General features: G+C 42.4%; 1 protein-coding gene and 1 long non-coding RNA gene across 3 annotated transcripts in view; both read right to left on the reverse strand.

Moving 5' to 3' along the window:
* The window catches only part of LOC138266588 (uncharacterized), a 97193-nt gene that overhangs the window by 41412 nt on the left and 33606 nt on the right, over nucleotides 1-22175 (reverse strand). The window contains exon 2 of one of the 2 annotated variants that reach the window (XR_011199557.1): nucleotides 15191-15275. This is a non-coding gene — a long non-coding RNA (uncharacterized lncRNA). Of the gene's footprint in view, nucleotides 1-1937; nucleotides 2060-15190; nucleotides 15276-22175 lie in introns of those variants that run through there. The other variant, XR_011199558.1, reaches the window with a different exon arrangement.
* RAP2B (RAP2B, member of RAS oncogene family) lies at nucleotides 2932-4955 on the reverse strand. Its single transcript, XM_069213321.1, has one exon. It carries the CDS (start codon nucleotides 4594-4596, stop codon nucleotides 4045-4047), a length of 552 nt encoding a protein of 183 aa, XP_069069422.1. The 5' UTR covers nucleotides 4597-4955; the 3' UTR covers nucleotides 2932-4044.

Below are 22175 nucleotides of genomic sequence, written 5' to 3' on the forward strand. Positions count from 1 at the left end.
AAGCCAGGTGATTTGATCACCAGACATGGTTTCTGCTCCAGGGTTTTACAAACATAAACTTTAATCCTAAAATAGTTACTGACTACTGAGGGTTTGTGTTTCACATTTCCAAAGTGGGAGCAGTCAGAACTGGACAGCTTACACTATACATGGTGGGCCGTCTGGAGAAGCAGGCAGTAATCGCAAGATCCACTGAATGCACTCCACAATATCAAACTTATAGTCAGGGCCACTGGAAATTTGTGATTATGAGGCTGCAGCGATTTTCTCAGAATTATAGGTTTGCCGTATTTGCCACATAATCTGCAGATTTTAACAACAAAATAAATTCTAGTTCAAACGGTACAAAAGTTACTAAAAATGCAATGACATGTTGCTGCATGGTGGATGGCCCTCTGCAAAGCTGAACTGCACACCTTTCTGTTGCTGTTGCTAGACTTAGACGTTAAACTTGTACTAATAAGGTGCAGCCAATGTCCAGACAGTGTTGCCAAGTTCACAAATGATGAAATAATGAAGTAATTATATTACAAAATGTGCAACATTATGCCTCATAATTTGCCTTTTCTTGTCGCTTAATCTACTCAACTCTGCTGCATAATTTGGCACTCTTCTGATGCATACTTCCAGTGGCCCTGGTCATAACGTGCCTGGGACAGGGTCACAATATAGGTCCATTAAAAACTTGAATGATGTGAAGGCGGTCTACTGCCCCATGTCAGCCTCCGGATCCAACATTTTACATTTTTTAATGAGTGGCAAGCAAATTCCAGAGCCCTTGCTATTAATGAGGTGGGTGGTTTACGACTTATTTGAGCAAAGTCCCTTTGCTCTGTGAGGGATTTGAGAACAACTTGCAAAATATTATTCTGCAACCAGACTTTGTGTTAGCCTTGTAGAGCCAGATACCTAAACTGGGCAAGTCTCACACCTTGGACAACAGTGTCACAAATGCCCCTCTTGTATACTATAAGGAATTCTTACAAAGACATACTAATAATAATACTCATAATAATAATACTTAGCAAATCTAGATTTGTCAAGCTGTGGGATAATGACCTACTACAGGTAAGAATGACCAACACCATAAACGATGGAACTCATTAGAAGCAGTATAACGTTTGAATATGTGGTTTCCAAACACAAACGTTATCAGGTTTGCATGTTGCAATGGGGGACCAGAAGCAAAAAGATAGTATGCATAATTATGTGAAAATAGTCTCCTTCAAGAAGCTTCGGGACGACGAAAATCCATGAGTAACTTTGAGATGTTCCTCTCTTGAGATGTGTTGCACAGATACAGGAGTAGCCACGTGACCCGAGTGGCCCTTTCTCAGCCGCTTCAGATCAACAACCTTTTTCATGCCGGGTCACATACGACCTTGCTCTTAACTGGGAAAGAAATCTGTGCAATATAATCTTGCATTGTCCGAGTCTGACACTCGGACCTGTCAATCCCGTACAACCCTGTCAAGGGCACGAAATAATTTGACTACTACTGCAACAATGCACTGGGACAAGACTCGATCTACCTAGGTTGGAAATTACTGCAGCATTCTGTCGAGACAACGATGCACATGTCCAGGCATGCCTAGTGCCCCCTCCATCGTTTCTAAAAAGAAACCTTCCAGTTTTCAGCTAAAACTAATAAGTGTACAAGTGTTTAGGCCCCACCACCCTACCAATATCTATTTCTTCCAATTCACATCCACTGGCAGTAAATCAATATTTCATCCCAAGATGTTCTGCGTGGTCTCCTTTGATTTAAATTCAACGTTTGGGTGTAGAATTTCCGTACGCAGTACAAGAACCAAGGCACAATGCCACGCGTGTACAGAAGGGTAGCATTTGTAGCCACACTGTGTCAAAAGCGGCAAGATTGGCTCCTGCCTCGCCTCGGGAGGCAACTCCCTGCCTTTAAAGGAATTGGCACATACCCACAGCCTCCCATACTAGGACGTAAGGGGCGCGAGATAGCCAGGCGTATACCCTTCTCTTTCTGAGTGGCACTGGGGCTCCTCGGCAGGGCTGAGGGCTGTGAGAGGCGCTATCCACCCTAGACCACACCTCACCCTACTGACGTCATGACGCACTGCGTCCCACTGAAGGCGGAAACTGGGATGCACAGCCTTATGCCAACTAGCGCCTAGGGGTACACAAACCGCACCCTAAATAAGGCAGTCGGCCTCACCTACTACCATGGCGCCTCGCTGCACACAAAATATGAAATTACTTCGTATTAGCTAGGCGGTATTACAAGGAGGAGTTCCTTTGTTTAGTGAACTAGATAAGACTGAAGGTAAATGAGCAGCTTCCTTTCGAATGAACAAAACAGGAAGAGGCGCTTGTGCAATCTCACAAGAGAATGAGGCGCCCTCCGCTGCAAAAGCACAGTTCTTCCTGCTAAACCAAGCGTGCATTTTAATACTGTGAACTGCCACGCGTTTCATTACACTGGGATGCCGCTCTCACATACACGTAAAAGGGGATCAGAAACCATCAGAAGGTGCAGAGTAATGTGTTGGTCCTGTTTGTAAAGTGCAGGATTGTGAGAGACCGATAACCCTGATATATATATTTTATCGTTTAGCAGCTGCTCATCTCCTTGCAGTAAACATAAGAATATGACGATTAGCAAATCGTGATTTCTAAAGTCTCGGTAGAGGTAAAAATATATCTCTAGGCGCATACTGCGGTGTTGTGCCCCACAGTTTTTAAAAAATATGCTAGAATGGTAACAATGTAGCTCACAAAATTATTTCTACCTGCTTTGCTGCTCACAGCATCTCAACTTCTAATGTAAAGTGTGCCCTTCATAGTCCATAACACGAATGGAGTTGAACTTAATTTAATTGTATACTAAGGCAGTCCTTTTCAAATTACCTCGCACCTCATACTTGTAAATAAAAAGACAAACCTGGTGAGTTTTGTAAAAAAAAGTCCATTTGTATTAAAATTCTTTTTAAACATAGACGACTTTTAAAACCATGTTTGCAGATTAAAATTACAACGTGTTAGTAATTCCATTGTACATCACAACATTAAAATCTTTGTCTTTCATGACCGGAGGGACCTCACAACAGGGAACCAAAAGGAGCTACACGCCTGTTAACTTGAAATAAACGAAGCTGCAAACTTGCAAGACACGGAAATTAGACTTAAAAGGCTCAAATGTAAGAACGAAATAACTTCCGAGGACAATAGGCCCATTTGTCCTGACATGTCCATAATAATTACTGAGAGGAAACTGTTAAGCAGTTGTGGAGTTACAGATAATTGGATTCCGTGGAGTTTTCACAGGTTGGCACCGGCTGGAACAGCTGAGTCTTCAAGGCACTCTGTGGAGACAGGGGTGCTGTAGGCCCTGGGTCACTCTTGGAAAGAATTAAAACTGCTCTTTAAAAGGCTAGTCGTCAAAACCACGTATTACCAACAAAACATTTGTGCAGATGTGGAACATTTCTTTTCACAGCTGATACAAAAATACAACCTATATTTCCAAACTCTCATTCGTTACAGCAGGTAAACAAAAATAGAAAAGATTTCCACAAATGTCAACAGGGCCCGTCGCGGCTCTCCTTCGCTTTTGGCATTCAGTGTTAGTGACCCTGGTTCAGATGTGCAAATATTTGAGATTGGATACGATGTATCAAACTTCCAACTTTGCATACTCAGATCTGGATTCAGTTACTTGATCGATGCTTCCATGCGGCCTCCTTTCGTGCCGATGGAAAGACATCTCCCTTCCGCCTGACCCAAGTATAGTCTCTACCTCTCACTGCACTTCGATTTACCATACAGTTTTTGTCGCATGGCATGATAATCTTCTCTGCAGCGCCTAAACATTTTGTGGTGATCCAGTGCAGTCAGGAAATGCAATAAGGGATCTGGTCAGGTGCACACACTGAAAACAACATCCCAGAACACTTGTGGCCATGCACGCTTGGCACCGATGACATCGGCTGGTTGCAGCTGGTGTCCGCGTATGCAAAGTTGTTTTCAATCATACTCCATATAAGTAGTGCATTGTACGCCCGTGTACTCTCAGAGAATGACACACGAGGAGCAGCACTGGTCGCCACCGTTTGGCTGAGAGGCATAGTTCATTTGCCGGACAATCTCTGCAAACAGTTCGTCCACTGAGGTCTTATGTTTGGCCGACGTTTCCAGGAAAGGGCAGTTCCATTCATCGGCCAGGGCTTTGCCTTCCCCGTATGAGACTTCTCTTTCGCCCTCCAAATCCACTTTGTTGCCCACTAGGATCATGGGCACCTTCTCGCAGCGCTTGACCCGTATTATTTGGTCCCTCATGGGCTTGATGTCCTGGAAGCTCTGCTGGTTCACTAAGCTGTAGACTAAGATGAAGCCTTGTCCGTTCTTGATGTACAAGTCTCTCATCGAGGCAAACTGCTCAGTCCCTGCAGTGTCTAGGATCTCCAGGACGGATGGCGACGAGTCCACCTCGATCTCTTTCCGGTAGAAGTCTTCTATCGTCGGGTCATACTTCTCGATGAAGGAGCCTGTCACGAACTGGACAGTCAGCGCCGACTTCCCAACTCCGCCTGAGCCCAGCACGACCACTTTGTATTCTCGCATGGCTCCGGGCGGCGCACTCCCTTTCTCCGCTTCTTCTCCCCGGTAGCCGGAGACCTCTCTTATCTGACAGCCCGGGCAGGCTCAGGTCATCCGCCACAGTCCAGCGGGGAGGGGAATGGCTCTTCTTGCAGGTCAGCGCTGGCTCTTCGAGGCTGCAGGCGCGCCCCGGCACCAGAAGTGTACTCTGTGACTCGCGCAGCCTTCCATACCTTCCTGTTAGTTGCTGCCCACACTCTACTTATCTCAAATTACACTAGCACTCTGCAGGAAGCTCGAGGTGATTGGCTGGGCGCGTCCCCTGCATGTGGCCGGCTTGCCGGTAGGCGCTCACCCATTGGCTGAGCTTTTCTGTCTCGGAGACTGGTTTTACTGGCGAGCCTTTACCTATTTATGATTGGTTATTTATATGCAGCTACTGATTGGGTGACACTTAGTTTTTCTTTTATTAATTTAATTGTAGCTTCCTCATAGAAAAGTGCTCGCCACTGATAACATCAGGGACCGCCCCCTCCTTATCCCTTTTTCTATTGTACCGGAAAACAACCAGCGTTGTATCAAACATGATAATGTCTTGGAACTGGCGTTTTTTTTTCCAGCCCCTGTAATACTGTATTTTTACTGTGTGCGGTTTTCAGATGTGTATATACATATATATTTTTGTTTAAATTGCAAATACGGCTACTCCCAGCTCTTGCTAGTGTGTCGAGTTCCAGCCTATTTATAGCGACCACATTGAGAACACCTATAATTTCCGAACGAGCTGCTGTATTCGGTGGCATGAAAAGCTTTTCAACAGGCAATTAAAGCATCACAGTTTTTCTGTAGCTGCTGCATTCGCTACAAAGTGACTCAGCGGGAACGATTCTGCAGCTCGCATGTTTGTATCTGCAGCCCACACTCTTGCTTCGGAAAAAAACACACATTTGGATCAATTGTGTTCTTCCCTTGGAGAGAGCTAACCCGGACTGTAAGGAGGCAGCGTGTGAAGTGTAGACATTGAGAGAATTGGGGGGGGGGAGGTGGCGGGGGGAAGCGATGGAAAGAGGCTATACGCACATTTATTGCCATGTGCCTTCCTGTATGTGCTATCACTCCCAAGTATGCACATAAACATGCTGCACAAGCATCGGTAATTACCTGAGTCAAGTAAGCACCATATGGCCAGGTATCAGCATCAACTGTCAACTACATTCAGATTGATGACAGATCAAACGTCTTTGCAGCAGGAATGTTAACCTGCTGAGCTACCGAGTCTAGTTAAGTGAACTGACTGTCTGCGATGACGTTTCACAGATGTGCAGCGTTCACATCCTGGCCTAAATGACTACACGACTGTATAGGAACTCACGCTCGGTAGTGATGACACTGCTTCAATTGTTTACAAAGTACCGAACGTCATTTACTAATTCGATCAGCAGAGGCTTTTAGTCCCCTTCTTCAGTACGCTGATAGGTAACCTAATCCAGTCAGTGTAATTGTTAACTTGTTAAATCTGGCCTTCACAGCTTTAGTTGCTTTGCCAGACTATCATGTTTCAAAAATAATTCAGACCTAATATACATTCAAAGGGGGCTTTTGGTCATCAGGCTTCATCTATTTGATAGTTATTGCACCATCCACATTTTGCTTCCTCCCACCACATCATACAATATAGGGCAGTGGTCAGCCCACTTTACCAGTTGACTCCCTTTACCTTGAGTGGCTTCACAAGGCTGTGTACATTATGCACATCTGCCTAAATAGGTCATTTCTCTACAGTGACACAGCTGGTTTAGAGTGTTCACTTGAATTTTTTATATTAAGTGTAAATATTGACTGTTTATTCTGCCTAAATTTTTAATCTCATTTAACACATTGGTGTTATATAGTGTTTAAGTGACATTGCAACATTGTAGCTTCCTGCAATAAGTGACATTGTAACAGTGTTGTGGCATGAGACCTGAGCACTTGGTTAGGTGATAATTTAGAATTCTCTCGTTCACCAATAATAATAAAACATGTATCATAACTGAACGGTTTATTAATAAAAATAAACCCTAGTAAAACAGCCATATCAGTGAATGTTTATAAATATAACATTTTTATTGCAAGCATAAAAGTATTGACTATAGGTGACGTTTTCCTTTTTTACTTTTAGTTTGGAGGCATATGCTCGCAATAAATATGACGACTGTACCAGCCTGCAATGCTTGGTTAACTTGGTGTCACCATTCTTGCTGGCGTTGGAGCGGGGGTGACCTATTGGCGATGGCTAGGGGTGACTTACTGAAGAGATTCAATCTCAAACAATATAGGGAAGAAGCATTTCGGTCACACATTTCTTTATGTGATGTCATTGGGGTGACTTAAATTTCATGTGTGTTTAGGAGAGTGAGTGACCGAATTCTCAAACCAATTGATGTATCATAAAGAATGTCTTACTAAATTCATAACAGTGCAGAAACACCTCTTTTATCAAAGGGATTATTAGGTGTAAATGTGTATGTCCAAACGAGGGAGGTGTGGGGGGGGGGGCGGGGGAGACAAAACAGAACCTCAGAAAAACACCATGTAATGACTTTTAAAAAAATATGTTTTTGTATGTATAAACATTTTACGTGAATATTCTGAAAATCTGTGATGAATCTGCCGAGCCTCCCACTGAACCCCCTCCCACACCGCCTGGATCAGTGTTGTGATCCATACATTATCCTGTGCTTACTTGACATTCCTCAACGTGTTGCATCCAGAAGCTTACACACGAATCTGCTATGTCAGACAAAGGCAAGCAGAACTTTTGAAGCCACGAAGACGTGGAATTTGTTAGGTCGAGCACATGAGTTTAGGATCATGAATGATGTGTACACTGGATATGACCTCCTTTATAAAAAGGATTAGTTGGAGGTATTCCAAAGAAAACAGCCTGGGAAAGTATTGTGCAGGCATTTAGGAGGGAAACTTTCTTAGACACTGAGCAAAACCTTTGCCAACCTTTGTATAGTAAAGCTGTTAGGTATAAGCTATTCAGTCTCTGTTTCAGCCTGCCTGACTGCAACTATCTTATCACTAGTGACAAAGATCCAAGAAGACCACAGCGCTGAATACTTCAACATCCACTGCCCCCACTCTATAATCCTCTCCCTCAAAGGAAGGACCTACTTCACCCTGTCTCTGAAATCATATTGGCATAGTGGTTGAGGGATTATACGGTCCTTATCAGGAGTGGGATGGAATAGTCCATGTACTTTTCCGTTCCTGCAGGTCCTGGTATTTCCAGGAAGGGAAATAACAGGGAGTACAAGTTCTGGTGAATAACATGCACGTATCAGGTTTATCGTGATGATTCATACATGATGTTCCCTGTAAATGGGACAGGGGACTGTATGTACATTTATTGATGTGTCACTTCCTATGCGCACAATTGCTACCACAAACATGGACATACGTTTATCTACTCCATCCAAACCAGCATGGGTACCCGCAACCTCAGATAAGTTGTAAAAGTGCCAACTCCATTCCAGAGGACATTGCTTCAGGGTCATGCTGCTTGCGGTTCTGGGATTATAGCTGCTGAGGACCTTCCTTGGGCCTAATTAGAAAACTCCTTCTACCCAAACAAGCTAGGCGCTCACCCTTCATAACACCAGTTAACACTTCATGCAGATGCCGCCCCTTCTGACAGTGTCAGTTTTCTGACACTCAATTAATTATAACCCAACTGTGCAGTTTTCTGACACTCAATTCATTATAACCAAACTGTGAGCAGCAATCAAAAGTTCTCTAGCACTTCAGATGCTTCTTGATGCTAGGTGATGAAGTAGCACACACTCCCAGTTTAGTTCCATGACAAGTTCAGCCTCAGGTATCAGTACAATTGAATATGCTGTTGGGGCATCTCAAGTCCCTAGATGCTCACTCATCACCCATAGTACAACAGTGCAACTCTCACATTAAGTCATAACAGCAGCATCAATCCATCATGCCTAGCTTCCTTCATAGCACCCTGTATTTCAGAGAAGCATCTTCCTCATACAAGTACACCTGTACTGCCCCTGCTGAGCAGTCAATCAGCTCTTTCCCTCAAAGCTGGATCCAGGCAGCCCTCCCTGGCAGACAAGGTAAGTTTTTACCCGGTTGCTAGTCCTGGTAAAGGAAATTCACAGTATTTACCCCAACCCAGGAGTTCCCATTAATCTCCTGGTCACAACTGTTGTGGGCTCCAAGCTTCTGTTCAGGCATTCTTGGCACTCTGACTGGAAGTTTCCGTCCCATCTTTATACCCAAAATGCAAACGCTCTTTGTGTATTCCAGCAGATCAGTTCTTTGACCTGTTCTTGGCAGTTCTACTCTTTTGCTAATGGCATAGAGGTCCAGTTATACATAGTCTTTGTAACTCATGTAAGAACGAAGGTAGACAGATTCTCGAGTCTTGAGCAATCCGAAGGTGCCCCACTTAACTAACTGTTCACCTGTGCTAGCTATGCCTTCCGGAGAAAAACATGTCAGGAAATGACAGGGAGAATCAGCTTAGTCTCATAGGAACCTTCCGTCTCCTTTTCCTAACACTCCTCTGTCTGACCCACTACAAATGATCTCTGGAATGTCCTCGCAGAGTCCTTTAATTCATTTCTGCTGTTTGGATTCTCTTTAACCTTACATCTTAAATCTCGCTCAGGTGTTGCTGCACAAAATGGAAAACTGTGTTGCTACAGTCAAATGTGTCACACATACACCACTTTGATCCTCTACACACACAAGTAATGTACACACATGCAGCATCCCCATCCCTATTGGATGGGCATAGGACCCAGCTGTAGGGAATTGGCAGATAAAATTTGAACTACAGGGAAGGCCAGTAAATCACCTTTCCTTGAAGGTGACAGATAAAAATACTACAATCAGTGTCACTGCTACCACTGTTGTCTGTTAGAGTCCAGTGAGTGGACAATAATCACACTCCCGCAGAAGAGATGGTACATGGTGTGCCTCTCTGACCACAGAGCCCTACTCTGAGTCCCAGCCTGTGTCACAAAAATACCTCCAGTGCCCAAGCATGTTCCTCACATGTGCTAAGGCAGGAACTTATAGCTGGTTAAGGCAGATCCAAGCCAGAACGGAGACTTACTATAGCAGGGGTCTCCAACCGTTTCTGTACTGAGAGCTTCTTCTGATCAGTGACAATCATCATGAGCTCCTGAAGGCTAAACAACTTATGCATTGTTATCACAGAGCCCCAGTTTCATTGACATTGAGGCTGATAGATCCAGACACTATGGTTTGAAAAAATACTTTGACTAAGGGCACTATCACAGGGCTGCCATGTGTGTCACAGGGAACATGGTTATTGTGGAAGTATTAACTTCTGCATATGAGCGGGCTATATGTGTATGCTTGAATGACAGTCTGTGTCTTATGTACTTGTGACACAAAACTTACCATTCATACATTGCATTGTACTGTTGCATGTATAAAACAAACATACAACCAATTTGTTTAATGGGAAATATTTAGATTGCAGAGAAAAGTTCTGAAAATCTTTAAACTATGGGGCATTTTTCTGCACTTTAAATTTCTCCCATTAAAAAAAAAATATTTTTTTCAGTTCTACGTATGGCACAGTGCCTACTGCCATTGGGAGTAAGATGCCTGCTGTTTGTAAATTTAAAACTTTGAAATTGGAGAAAATTAAAATGAAGAGTTACGTTAATCATTCAGGTTACTTTGCATTTTATTTTGATCCCATTTAAAAACATTCAGAAACATCATTTTGTTCTCACTCTCCAATATTGAGTTGAAAAGGACTTTTATTACCTCAGTGATTCAGTTCTTTACCTCTGTGCCCCATCTCCAGCATGGGTCATAAATCTGACTAAGCACTACTAATCATCAGGCCCTGCTATCTGCAACCTGATGATAATAACTTAATATAAGCATAGTCTTTCCTTACCTTTGAAAGGAAAATTTGACCCTGTGCCTATTTAAAGATGAATTCAACGCTATACCTACTCTGAAGGTGTCTTGGAGTTACTGGTAGCTCACAATCAACTGGTTGGAGACACCTGATCTAAAGCCATGTAGGGGAGCTTTCTGTGTCCTTAGAGATGCTCCCAACCTCTAGATCTGAATTCTCCTGGACTTCTTTATCACTAGAGAAGCCCAGTCACCAGTTTGAGAAAACTGGCAGGAAAACCCATCTGTATTCCTATGCAGTAAGACAGCTTTGCGCTCTGCATGAAGCAATATTCTTCTAAAGAGATTGGCCTCCATAGAAATTTGTTCTTTTTGTCTTTGTAGCCATTAACAACGTAAACCTTTTGTGATATTTCTGGATTACAAATTTGGTACCAAACAAGTAAGAACGGAACCCATGGAGGGCCTACACTGTGGCAAGGTACCCATTTTTAATGAGAACCCAGTTCTGCTCTCTAGTCTGCGGTTGATGAAGGCAGCAGGATGCTTTCTGCCATTTTTGTTGAGCTGGAAATGAACCTCTGTAATTCCTTTGTCATCCTTTAAGTCATCAAAAACTTTCTGACACTCCTGAGTCCAGATCACTTTCCTAGGCTGCTGCTTGGAGGTCATGGCTGTCAAAGGGGCCACTGTATTTCCATATTTGGCAACATATTTCTTGTAATAGTTGGTGAGGGCTAAGGAATCCTTCACCTGGATCTGAATTATTGGAAACTCCAAATTCACTACAGCTTGTAATTTCATCTCCAATGCATGAATCACCCTTTTCCCCCACAAGATGTCTAAGGCAGACCACAGAGGACTGACCTACCTTCACAGTCAGTTTGGCCCCATGCATCCTCACCTACACCTGCTCTAGGCAGTACTGGGGTTTCTTCTATGAATTATGCAAGAAATAAATGTGTTCCAAGTAAGCCACATTGTACTCTTACAGGGCAGGTGCTGGAAAGTGGCAGGATAATTCTTAAAACCAAAGGACATAACTTAATACAATAGAGGTCTTATGCAGTGGAGAATGCAGTCTTCATCTTGGCATCTTGTGTCAGTGTAATCTTTCTTTAGCCATTAGTCAGACTGAAAACATTGATGCATCAGACCCCTCACCCCAACACTAGACTTGTGGTGGCATAAAACATGGAACTTATAAGCCTTGGAAAACCTGATGGTGATTTTACAGTGTGTGGTGGCTCACTTTGAAAGAGTGTGGACCCCATTTCTCAAATATCAAAAGAAATACATTTTGAGCACAACTAGTCCTCTGCACACCCACTGGTAAACATGGCAGATGAGGAATTGCTCTCCCCTGTCTAACTGATATTGGCTAGGAAGAGAGAATAGTACAGGTGGAGGCTAAAAATCAACCTTAGCCGTGTGAACTGGTGATTTGTTTTTCAAAAGACAGGAGATGTGATTGTTCTCTGATGGATTGTATATATGCTCTAAATGTTTTACATTTTAAGTGTCCATGCCAACTGGAAAAATGTAATCACTGGTGTATTCTGGTATCACCTAAAAATGTTTAATGTGTTTAAAAAGAAATTGCCAAGGTAATTGGCTGAAACTAATATATCCACCAGCATGTCAACATGATGGTTAGGATCGGTAGCTATCTTTGTGAATGTATTCTGGACAAAGTACTCCACACAGAAGTGTAGAACTTTTGATGCTTGCTTAGGAAGTAGCACTGCTGGATTAGTCCATAGTTTGCAGCAGTGTTGAGGCATTCCCATGTCCAACATCAAAACAATATCTTTCTTTATGCACTTCTGGACCTGGTCTAGTATCTTATATAGTTTGCTTTTAATGACATCCTTTAGAATTTTCTCTTATTAGGAAAACTGTCTCAAGTGTCCATTTCATAGGTACAGACTGGATCTCACCCTGGGGTGAGTGGGAAGAATTCGTAAACTGTTGAAATCACCCCCCCCATGCACTCCATCTTGTGTTTATGGGTTAGCAAAGAGGCAAGATTTACCCCTTCTGCTGAGATATCCTTCTCATCACTGTTCAGCAAATGTTGAAGGGGGGCATTTTCTTCCTCAGTCTATTCCGCTAGTGACAGGATGCTAACTGTGTACTTTCTCTTTTTGATAGGGCTTCCGCTTCTGTGATTCTCAAGTAAAGCCTCTGTCAACTATCATCAGAAATTTTCCTAACGACCTTGTAAGGGCCACTTCACTAGCCCTTCAAAATATGAGTGCAATTTGATTTGAGTCGAATACTTCTTGCCAGTCTCAGTAACCTCTCAGTAGAGCCTTCTGGTCATACCACTCCATCATCAGCTCTTGACTAGCCTGAATGTTCTTATTCACTTCACTCATCACCTGAGCCACACGTTTCCTGAGGCTGAAAATATAGCCCATCATGGACTGGAAACTCAGGGCTGCCTTTCCAACTCTCCCTGACCAAAGTCAGTAGAAAATAGACATGATGTGCAAATAAAGGCTCCAATGGGCTAATCCTATCCTCTTATGTGTGATTATCCTATAGACAAACACGAGTAGTGCCTAATTTGTAAAATAATAAGTTGAGTGGCGCAATCGTTTTGTTACAGAATACTAAGGCTATCAAGTGTTGATCATCCACCATAATTCACCCCTTGGCCCTTTATCTCACTCTTGCAACTTCATTTTCATGCATGTTTTCTCCCTTTGTCATTTAAAAAAAAACGTTATTTTCCACCTTCATTTCTCCCTTTACTGCTTTGCATCACGTATTCTAACCCAACGTCTAATCATGAAAAATATATCCCTGTCCCAAAAAATCAGTGCCACCGGGCCCCACCTGCTACCGTTGGTTCACATGAAACACTGAACAGGAGACAATGGAGGGAATCCCATTTCTGTCTGAGTTTCTTAGGTAGAATTCCTGCCATGCTCGTTAAGGTCTTGTTAAATTGTTCCGCCAGCCCATTGGTGTGCTGGTGGTGCACAATGTAGAAGAGGTAGATTATACCAGCTTGCTCCCACATCATGACCATGTGTGAGGTAATAAAATTCATTCCTATTTTAGGAACTGCTGCGGTCTGCACTAAACCACTCTTTCCTGAACTCGGGGACTCTGAGAGCCTTTGTCCAGAAACTCTCTTCAGATGTGTCTTCTACATAATTCTCCATGGAGCTTCCTCCAACCTTCTGCTGGTCTGTGAGAGTCTGTTTCACCCACAGGTCAATAATGAAATCTATAATGATGCCCCTTTCCATTTATCTAATAACTGACCTACTCTTATCCCAACTCATCTCGTTCAATTCATCTACAGACAGATTTCACAGGCTTGCTTCATGCCATTTGCCACCTGCTGTTCCTTTGTACAGGTCATGTACAAAAAGCTGGACTTATTAAATGCTATTCCATCTATTCAAAGTGAAATCTAGTGATCTCCACCGCTTGCGATCAATTGTTGGAATGTTTTCCATAGTCGAGAAACAATCAGGGGTTTCTGAAATCAGCTGTCTGCTACAGAGCAGATTACCATTGGTGTTCAAGGGCTTAACCTTACTATTGGACAAAAAACGGACCATCCAATATGGCTCTTAAGTACTTTTGACTTAGGGTTGCAAGGTTGCATATTGTAAGTACGGGATTAGCACAGTGCCATCAACTCAGAGCTGGAGATTGGCAAAGCCTTTTTCCATTTTTACAGCAAAGTCATTAAGCATAGGATTAGCAAAGTGCCATCAATGCCGAGCTGAAAAACGACAAAAGCCTTTTACCACTCCAGGAACAACATTACATTTTTGAATTGTAAAGTACACTCCAAGGCAACCAGGAATAAATAAAAAAAACCTCTGACACATGTTTTTGCTATTAGAGCTTATCATCAAATTATAGCTTTGTCCAGACACAAGGGTGCAACCATTATAAGTCAATAAACATATATTGGTGCTTTTACGTTACAAAATGCAGTTATATAAACCCAGAGATCACAAGGGACCATGAAATATGGAAAATATTTAATGTTTTCCTGTGAAATATGGAGGTCATTATAAGAATAATAGCCCCTAAATCATTCTTCAGATATTTCACATTGTCAGGGCTCCCAGGATTATGCAGCATGGGTAGCCAAATTATGGGCAAGGTTATCTAAATTACGTTGCAAAAAATACAAATTATGGGACGCATTTTTCTCACTAATACTTTTATCCATTTTAGATAGAAACAACAGTTCAATTTCGGTTACTGACAAATAATAAGCCATTTGTAACATCAGAAACGTAATAATGCATGTAATTAGATGTAAAACCATATACACAATATTCTATTATTAATTTGATTAGTGGAATGACAGTGTTTCCCATGTGTACATTTGTTTCTGTCTATTGTACATATGTTTTTCTATTGAACTAATTCCATTACTGAGATCAATTATGCGAAATGTATATTGGGAAGTAACGACACACCATGTTGTTTATATGCTTGTCTTGAGGATGACTAGTTGGTTGGGAAAAGAATGTGTTGGCGACCAGTGAGCCATAAGGGAAAGCAATATGAACCGCCTTTTATTTGCATGGTGAGGTTCTGACTTTTCATTTGAGCCAATGAAATATGGGTCTTTATACCTCTGCATTTTGTGCAATAAAAGCACAAAGACTTGTTATATTAATAGGTACATCAATATTATATATGTAACTTAATAATACCCTACCTTCTTACTTATGGTTCTGATTTGTTTTCTACTGAAATCAGGAGCTCCGAAGTTGTGGTTATTCCAACATCACCATAAAGAGCATCTGAAAATAAGGGAGAATACCATGCTGACACCATTACTGCCATATAATTGTGCTTCTAGTGGAGCTGTGTGTTGCTAACCCCCTACTACACATATGACTAACCAGAAGTCTATCATTCTCTATTCTGAATGCTTCAGTGGATGAAGAAAAAACAACTAGTTCTGCTCAAATGGAGAATATTCTGAAATTTTCCTCACGGCCCCTATAATCCCATCCAATTTAGTCTACTCCACTTGGCCCTCTATGCTCAGTTGAAAAAAACATAACTTGGTCGTGTTGTTCAACAGAAATCTCTCATTCAAACACCAAATAAAGATCATTACAAAGATAGCCTCCTGTCATCAGTGGCCACAAGGAGTCCTACCATTCTTTTAATTTATCTTATATATATATTAAATGTAATACTAGCTGTGCGTGTGTACCATAGTGCCCATTGTTACACCCTATATGCTGGTCTTAGAAAGAAATCTCTAAAATCTCAAAGAAGTCTATAGGCAGGCGCCCTCTACCCCTTTCTGGTTAAATTCTAGGAACACAATACACCTTTGTTAAAATCCCTACAGTTATTACTTGTTAAAGAAATATCCAGTTTCAAAACTCTCTGCATCGTCCATAACTCTCTTGATGGCTGTGCTCTGGAACACATCTCCAAGCTATTCACCTTTTACTTTCTTACCAGTGTCCCACAGCCAACCACTCAAAATCTACTGTCTGCTCAGCTGACACACTACAAGAAATTCTTCAGTATATCTTTTCACATGCAGGATTCTTCCCTGTGTGACCTCTTACACCACACCAAAGACTTGAAAATGACCTTCTTAAAATCAGAAAGTTCTTAAAAAGAACCAATTCAATCTATCACATGGATATTCTCTTTCTAAGATTGTTCTTTCATCTTCCACCTGACAGATTTGGCTTAATTTTTGATTCAAAAGGCAGGCCATTGGCTTATAAAAATTCAAAGCCACAAATGACATTGCTGAATCATCTAAATCCTTTGCATAATTTTCAAGCCCTGAATGAGGACTCAAACAAGGAGACATTTGTCTTCATTGGCTGGCTAGTTGATGTCTATTCTGCAATTGAGTGCTTTTGTCATCATGTACTTTTCCCAAAGCACCCTCTGACTACCGCTTGTTGGTTACTTTACATAACCCAAAAATACAGAAGTAGCCACTGTATGGGGTGGCCATATGGATCTGGTCCTCATTTAAGGACACCAGCGACATGCCCATGCATTTTGTTGAAGATCATACACGTGGAAGTAAAGTAAAAATGGATCAATGCCCAATGACATTGAGAGTGGCCGCAATGCCAATGAACCAAATGATTAACACAAATCCAGGAGTATGCAATATGAGGCGAGTGGATGCTTATACCAGTAAATCTTGAATGTTGTATGTAGGTGACAGTAGCCCAAGGGAAAATCATGTGAACACAGACATCCCTCAGTGGTCATAGTATCCAAACTGAACATTTTGTTCTCTGACACCGCTTCACTGCTTTTTTCGGGTCACGTTGGCAGCCCAACTTGCTTAACCTGCAGATATATACAATTTGTGATTAAATACCCTTGACTTTGTGTGCTTATGGTGTTGCCAGGCTCTGGATCTTCTTATAATTATTAGTGCTTCAAACACAATCTTATAACTAGTTGTCAACATACTCCCTGTCATAGAGGCAACATTGGATATCAGTGTGTATGATCCATATAAATACATATTTCTTCCTGCAATTCCATTTTGCCTATTGTCTCAGTTGTGTTTTCCTAACACCCACTATGATATCCTAGTTCATGAATTCTCCTCTATTTCACCCTTTTATTTAGTGAATGGTAATCTATGAGTGCCTGCTGAGTGGCTTAGAGCATTCGTTCTTAACGTTTAGACTGCTGTGGACCCCACTGAATCATTATTGTAATCCAGGGACCCAGACTGAGACATTATTGGAATTGGAGACCCTCGGCCTAAGCAATTTCTATTATATGAACCACAAAACAATACACAAAAATACAGAAAAAAACATGCACACACCAAACACATGCCCAAATATTGGAATATTCAGTTTCATTCACAATCAGAGTTGGAAAATGGTTCAAATATTCAACATTACTTCTATATTTGTATGTATGCTATTAATTTTATTGTATTAATTTTAATATTATTTCATTTTGTAAAATAGTCATGGACAGCCTGAAGAGCCCTCTGCTCACCACAAGTCCCCAAACCAAAGGTTAAGAACCACTGGCTTAGAAAGCTGAGAGCTTGCATCTGACATCAGTTGTCGAGTTTTGATAGGAACAACTGTTTTTTATCCTTCTGAAGTTTATAAACTGAGAACAGTAAAATTATGAGATAGTATAACATGTTATTTCCATATTTACAACTGCTATCAATAGAGAAAATGGGGCTTTTAATGCTATGTAAAACAAAATATTATTACTATGTTCAATATTTTGTAAAAATATTTTCTGCAACAAAATACCGTAATACAAAGAAACATTCACAGGTATCCGGGACATCTTTATTTCTTTCTCACAGGGCTTGTATTTTGTCACAGTATGGCAATTTATTAATGCTAATTAGCATGTGCATATTTGGTGTACCTGATGGGACCTGGTACTTGTAGGAAACTGGCCCCTTGATACAGTACCCCCACACACTTTTTACCTGATAGTTGGTGCTAACTTGACTGAGTGTGTGCTGGGATCCTGCTAACCAGGCCCCACACCTGTGTTCTTTCCCTAACCTTGTATCATTGTTTCCACAATTGGCAAACCTCTAATAAGTGCCCTGTAAAAGGTACCAGTGGTACCAAGGGCCCTGCGTCCACAGAGAGTCCTTAAGGGCTACAGCATATATTATGCCACCCAAGGGAGCCTCTCATCAAACAAATGCACACTACAACACAGATTGTGTATGCTCATGGAGACTAAAAGGCAAAGTCGACATGACATCCCTTCCTGGGTGCCATGCCTACCAAACACCACCTGTGGCATGGTAAGTCACCCCTCTAGCAGGCCTTAAAGCCCAAAGGCAGGGTGCACTACACCACAGGCGAGGGCATAGCTGCATGAGGAATATGCCCCTACAGTGTCTAAGTCCATTCTTAGACATTGTGCAGTGTGGTCATATTGAGTACATGGGCTGGGAGTTTGTCATTACGAACTCCACACCTCCATGTTGGCTTCAATGAATGCTGAAAGATTTGGTATCAAATTCTCAGCTCAATACATTCAAACTGATGCCAGTGTTGGATGTATTGTAAAATACACACAGAGGGCATCTTAGAGATGCCCCCTGAAATTCACCCAACTCTCTAGTGTGTGGCTGACTAGTCTATGCCAGCCTGCCACCACCAGACAAGTTTCTGACCCCATGGGGTGAGGGCCTTTGTGCTCTCAGGGGTCGGGGACAAAGCCTGCTCTGGGTGGAGGTGCTTGGCGGTGAGCCTCAAGGCTCCTGCCTTTTGTTCTGCTGCCTCAGAGCACTCCAGCTAGTGGAGATGCCTGCCTCCCGGACCAAGCCCCACTTTTGGTGGTATCACCCCTATGGTGCTTAGAGCTGAGGTGAACCTCTCCTGGCAGAATCTTCCATCTTGTTTTAGAGAGAGACAGCCAATAGGGTTAAGTATGTGTCCTCCTCCCCAAAGGGAGTGGGCATAGGAAGGGTATAGCCACCCTCAGGGTCAGTAGCCATTGTCTACTGCCCGCTGACACCTATAATGCCCCTAAATTTAGTATTTAGTGGCACCTCTGAACCTTGCTCTTCTAATTCCTGGTGACCTGGAGAAGAAGAACGACTGAAGAGTCAGACCAGCAGTAAAGAAACCAGATGACAACTGACTTGGTCCCAGCCCTATCAGCCTGTCTGGAGCTTCAAGACTCCTGCTTCAAGAAGACCATTTGTCCTGCAAGACCAGTGACCTCTAAAAACCTTCAGAGGATGGCCTGCCTTCCCTAAAGACCAGATCTCCCCGTCCACAAAGAAACCTCCAACAAGGACTCCACAGGCCTCTGGACCCACAAGTCCTCCCCACTCTGCACCCGACGCCCATGCTTCGAGTCCAGGTGGCCCACCTGACAAGAGAGAGTACCCAGGCGATTCTGACCTTGAGTCAACCCCGAGTTGACCCCTCCTGACCACCAACATGATGCATGCAGCCTGAATCCAAAGGACCCCCCTGACCGCGACCAGATCCGGTGGAGACACCCGATGTCTAAAGGTATCCCTGCACTCGCAGCCCCCTGGCCTTGGGGAAACCAGCCAATGGTCCATCAATGTCCAGAGAAGCCTCAACTTACCTGTCCAGCCATTGGTCTTCTTCAGCTGACTTCGTTGACCCAGCGTGCAGCCTTTGTGAACCCGGAGTTCCTCACAGGAAAGCACTGGGGGGCCCAACGTGTCTTTGCACCCTGAACCCGGCCATCCCTGTCCAGCTGAGGGTGTGGGTGTAGTGCTTACCTGTGGCCCTCCTGGTGCTTATCCAAACTCCCAGGGCCCGAGCCCTTAGACCACAGGTACTTACATTCAAATCATTCTCTTTTGAGTGCCCCCAGCTTCTATCGGATTCCATTGGGCACCCAAAATCAACTTTGACCTCTGCACCCGGCTGGCTCCTTGTTGCTGCTTTTACACTCTTGGTGTCTTCCTAAACCTTGCCCTGTGGACACCTTAACCCCTGAAGACTGGGACCATAAGTCTAGTACTTACCTCTAAACCGTGTATGTAATTTCACCCCTAGGACTGCATTGCTTTCAATGAGAATTGCACTGTGTTGTCTTTTGATACTGAAAAGTATTACTTACCTGAAAACTGTTTTATATGTGAATTACAAACAAAGTGCATTTAATACTTGAAAGTGATGCATTCTTGAAACTGTACTTACCTGCAACAAAGATTCTTTTGGTTCTAGACATAAAGTAACAAAGTATATTTGATACATAAACATTGGATTGGAGTTAGCCATTGAGTGTGTGCCTCATTTCTTGACTGTGTGTGCACAACAAATGCTTAGCACTACCCTCTGACAGGCCTGACTTCTCAACACAGTCATTTCAGAAGCACCACAATGGATGCAGGACCCAGTGACTCTTTTTATGCTACTAATTTTGCCACTCTTTATAACAATAAACAGTTCAAATACTCATCTTTCCCTTGAAGCATAGAAAAAAGGGATTTTCCTTTTTTAACACACTTGTGTTCTAACAGTAAATTGTTTATCCTTTTATATAATGACTGAGTGGAACTAACAGGGCCTTTTTTGTTACCATTCAGCAGTCAGTTAAGAGGTCTGTCCATTTGTCAGCACATAAGTTCTAATTCTGATTAGTAATTCTCACATTCTGACATATAATAGTTTTGGAGACATTTCTGATGAAAAAAGGAATGCCTGTGGAAAGTTGTGTTTATACACTGATTTTTACAGGTGATTCCTTCTTACTGAGCTATTTTGTGGGGAGATATACCTTTGAATAATAACTGGCATTAAGCCCTCATAAAACCCTAAAGATGCAGTAAAGCACATGCAGACATTTCACACTTGTTGGAACCTGATTTAACTGCTTGTTTCAGAAATAAGCAAATTCATCACAGCCTTTGCTTTTCTCTCTAAGGTTCAGTCCTTTTTAAAGGGAGTCTTTGATCCTTGTGTTTTTTCCTGCGCCAGTATGTAGAGGAGGAACTGTGCCGGTTGGCAATCCACAGATTTTAGGTTCCAATATTTCAACAAATATCAGGTTGGACACTTATAGAATCAGTGCCCATTCTTCTTCCAACACCAGTGAAGAAATTATACATTTCAAATGGTCACAAGAGAAGCCCATCCAGCAGAACATACTTTTCAAAGTATGTCTACATTGTTAAATTACTCTAAAGGAAGAGAATTAGTTTTTTTAATCAATGATTTAGTGTTTCAGCTGAATCATGGGTCTCATAAATGAAACAAGATTGTGAAGTAGAATTCCTATGTACTCCAGTGCAAGAACTGCTTCCTTAATCACATTAATTTTCTTCATTGGAATATCTGACGATCCTACAAGAGGTTTAGGATCTACTGTACTGAAGTTCTCCTTCTACCCAAGGACTTTGTAAGCAGTCTCTTCCTATCAAGGAAGAATAACTGAATTAAGATCACAAATAAGTCTTCATGACTTGATTCAGTTTGCATTCTAAAGATATTTCAAAATGTAAATACTAGTTTGTCTATAAGAAACCCTCCATTCACTGGACTAGAGCCTAATCTGACTGATTGTCTTTTGGGATAAACTTGTATTAGTGTTTTCAGTCAATCAAGCAAGATTTATAGAGCATGGCAAATCACCTGCAAGGGTATCTAGGCACTGAGAACATTGTTGCTGCTAAAGGGTTCAGTTGAAAAGCCAGGTTGTGAGTCCTTTCCTGTAAGCAAGAAGAGAGGACGAGATCTGTAGGTGAAGTAGAGGTCCTCCAAGATTTTCTTGCGAGGTAGGAGAAGTAGCATTCTCCACTGTTGCTTTGTCTGATGTGGGGTGTGTGTGCAAGGGAGAGGGAAGTGGAGTGCAGTTGTCTAGAAAAAGTTCAGGTGGTGGTTGATGTATGCTGTTCCTTGATTGTGAAGGACCTTGTAGGTGTTAATCAGCATCTTTAATTGACATCTCTTCTGAATGGAGCCAGTGGAGCTTCTTGAGGTGTAGGTTGGTGTGGGTTCATTTGGAGCGATTGAGGATGAGCCTGGCTACTGAATTCTGTTTGGTCTGCAGTCTCTTTAGGATGTGCATGGTGATACCTACGTAGAATGTGTTGCCATAGTCCAGCCGAATGGTGACTAGGGCTTGAGTGACGGTTTGTCTGGTGCTGACGGGGAGCCATTTTAAGATCTTACAGAGCATGTGAAGAGTGAGAAAGCAGGCGGAGGAGACTG

The sequence above is a fragment of the Pleurodeles waltl genome, chromosome 11, assembly GCF_031143425.1.
Source record: "Pleurodeles waltl isolate 20211129_DDA chromosome 11, aPleWal1.hap1.20221129, whole genome shotgun sequence".
NCBI lineage: Eukaryota > Metazoa > Chordata > Amphibia > Caudata > Salamandridae > Pleurodeles > Pleurodeles waltl.

Excerpts from the sequence above, each read along its gene's own strand:
- RAP2B (XM_069213321.1), bottom strand. The coding sequence starts at position 4,596 with ATGCGAGAATACAAAGTGGTCGTGCTGGGCTCAGGCGGAGTTGGGAAG.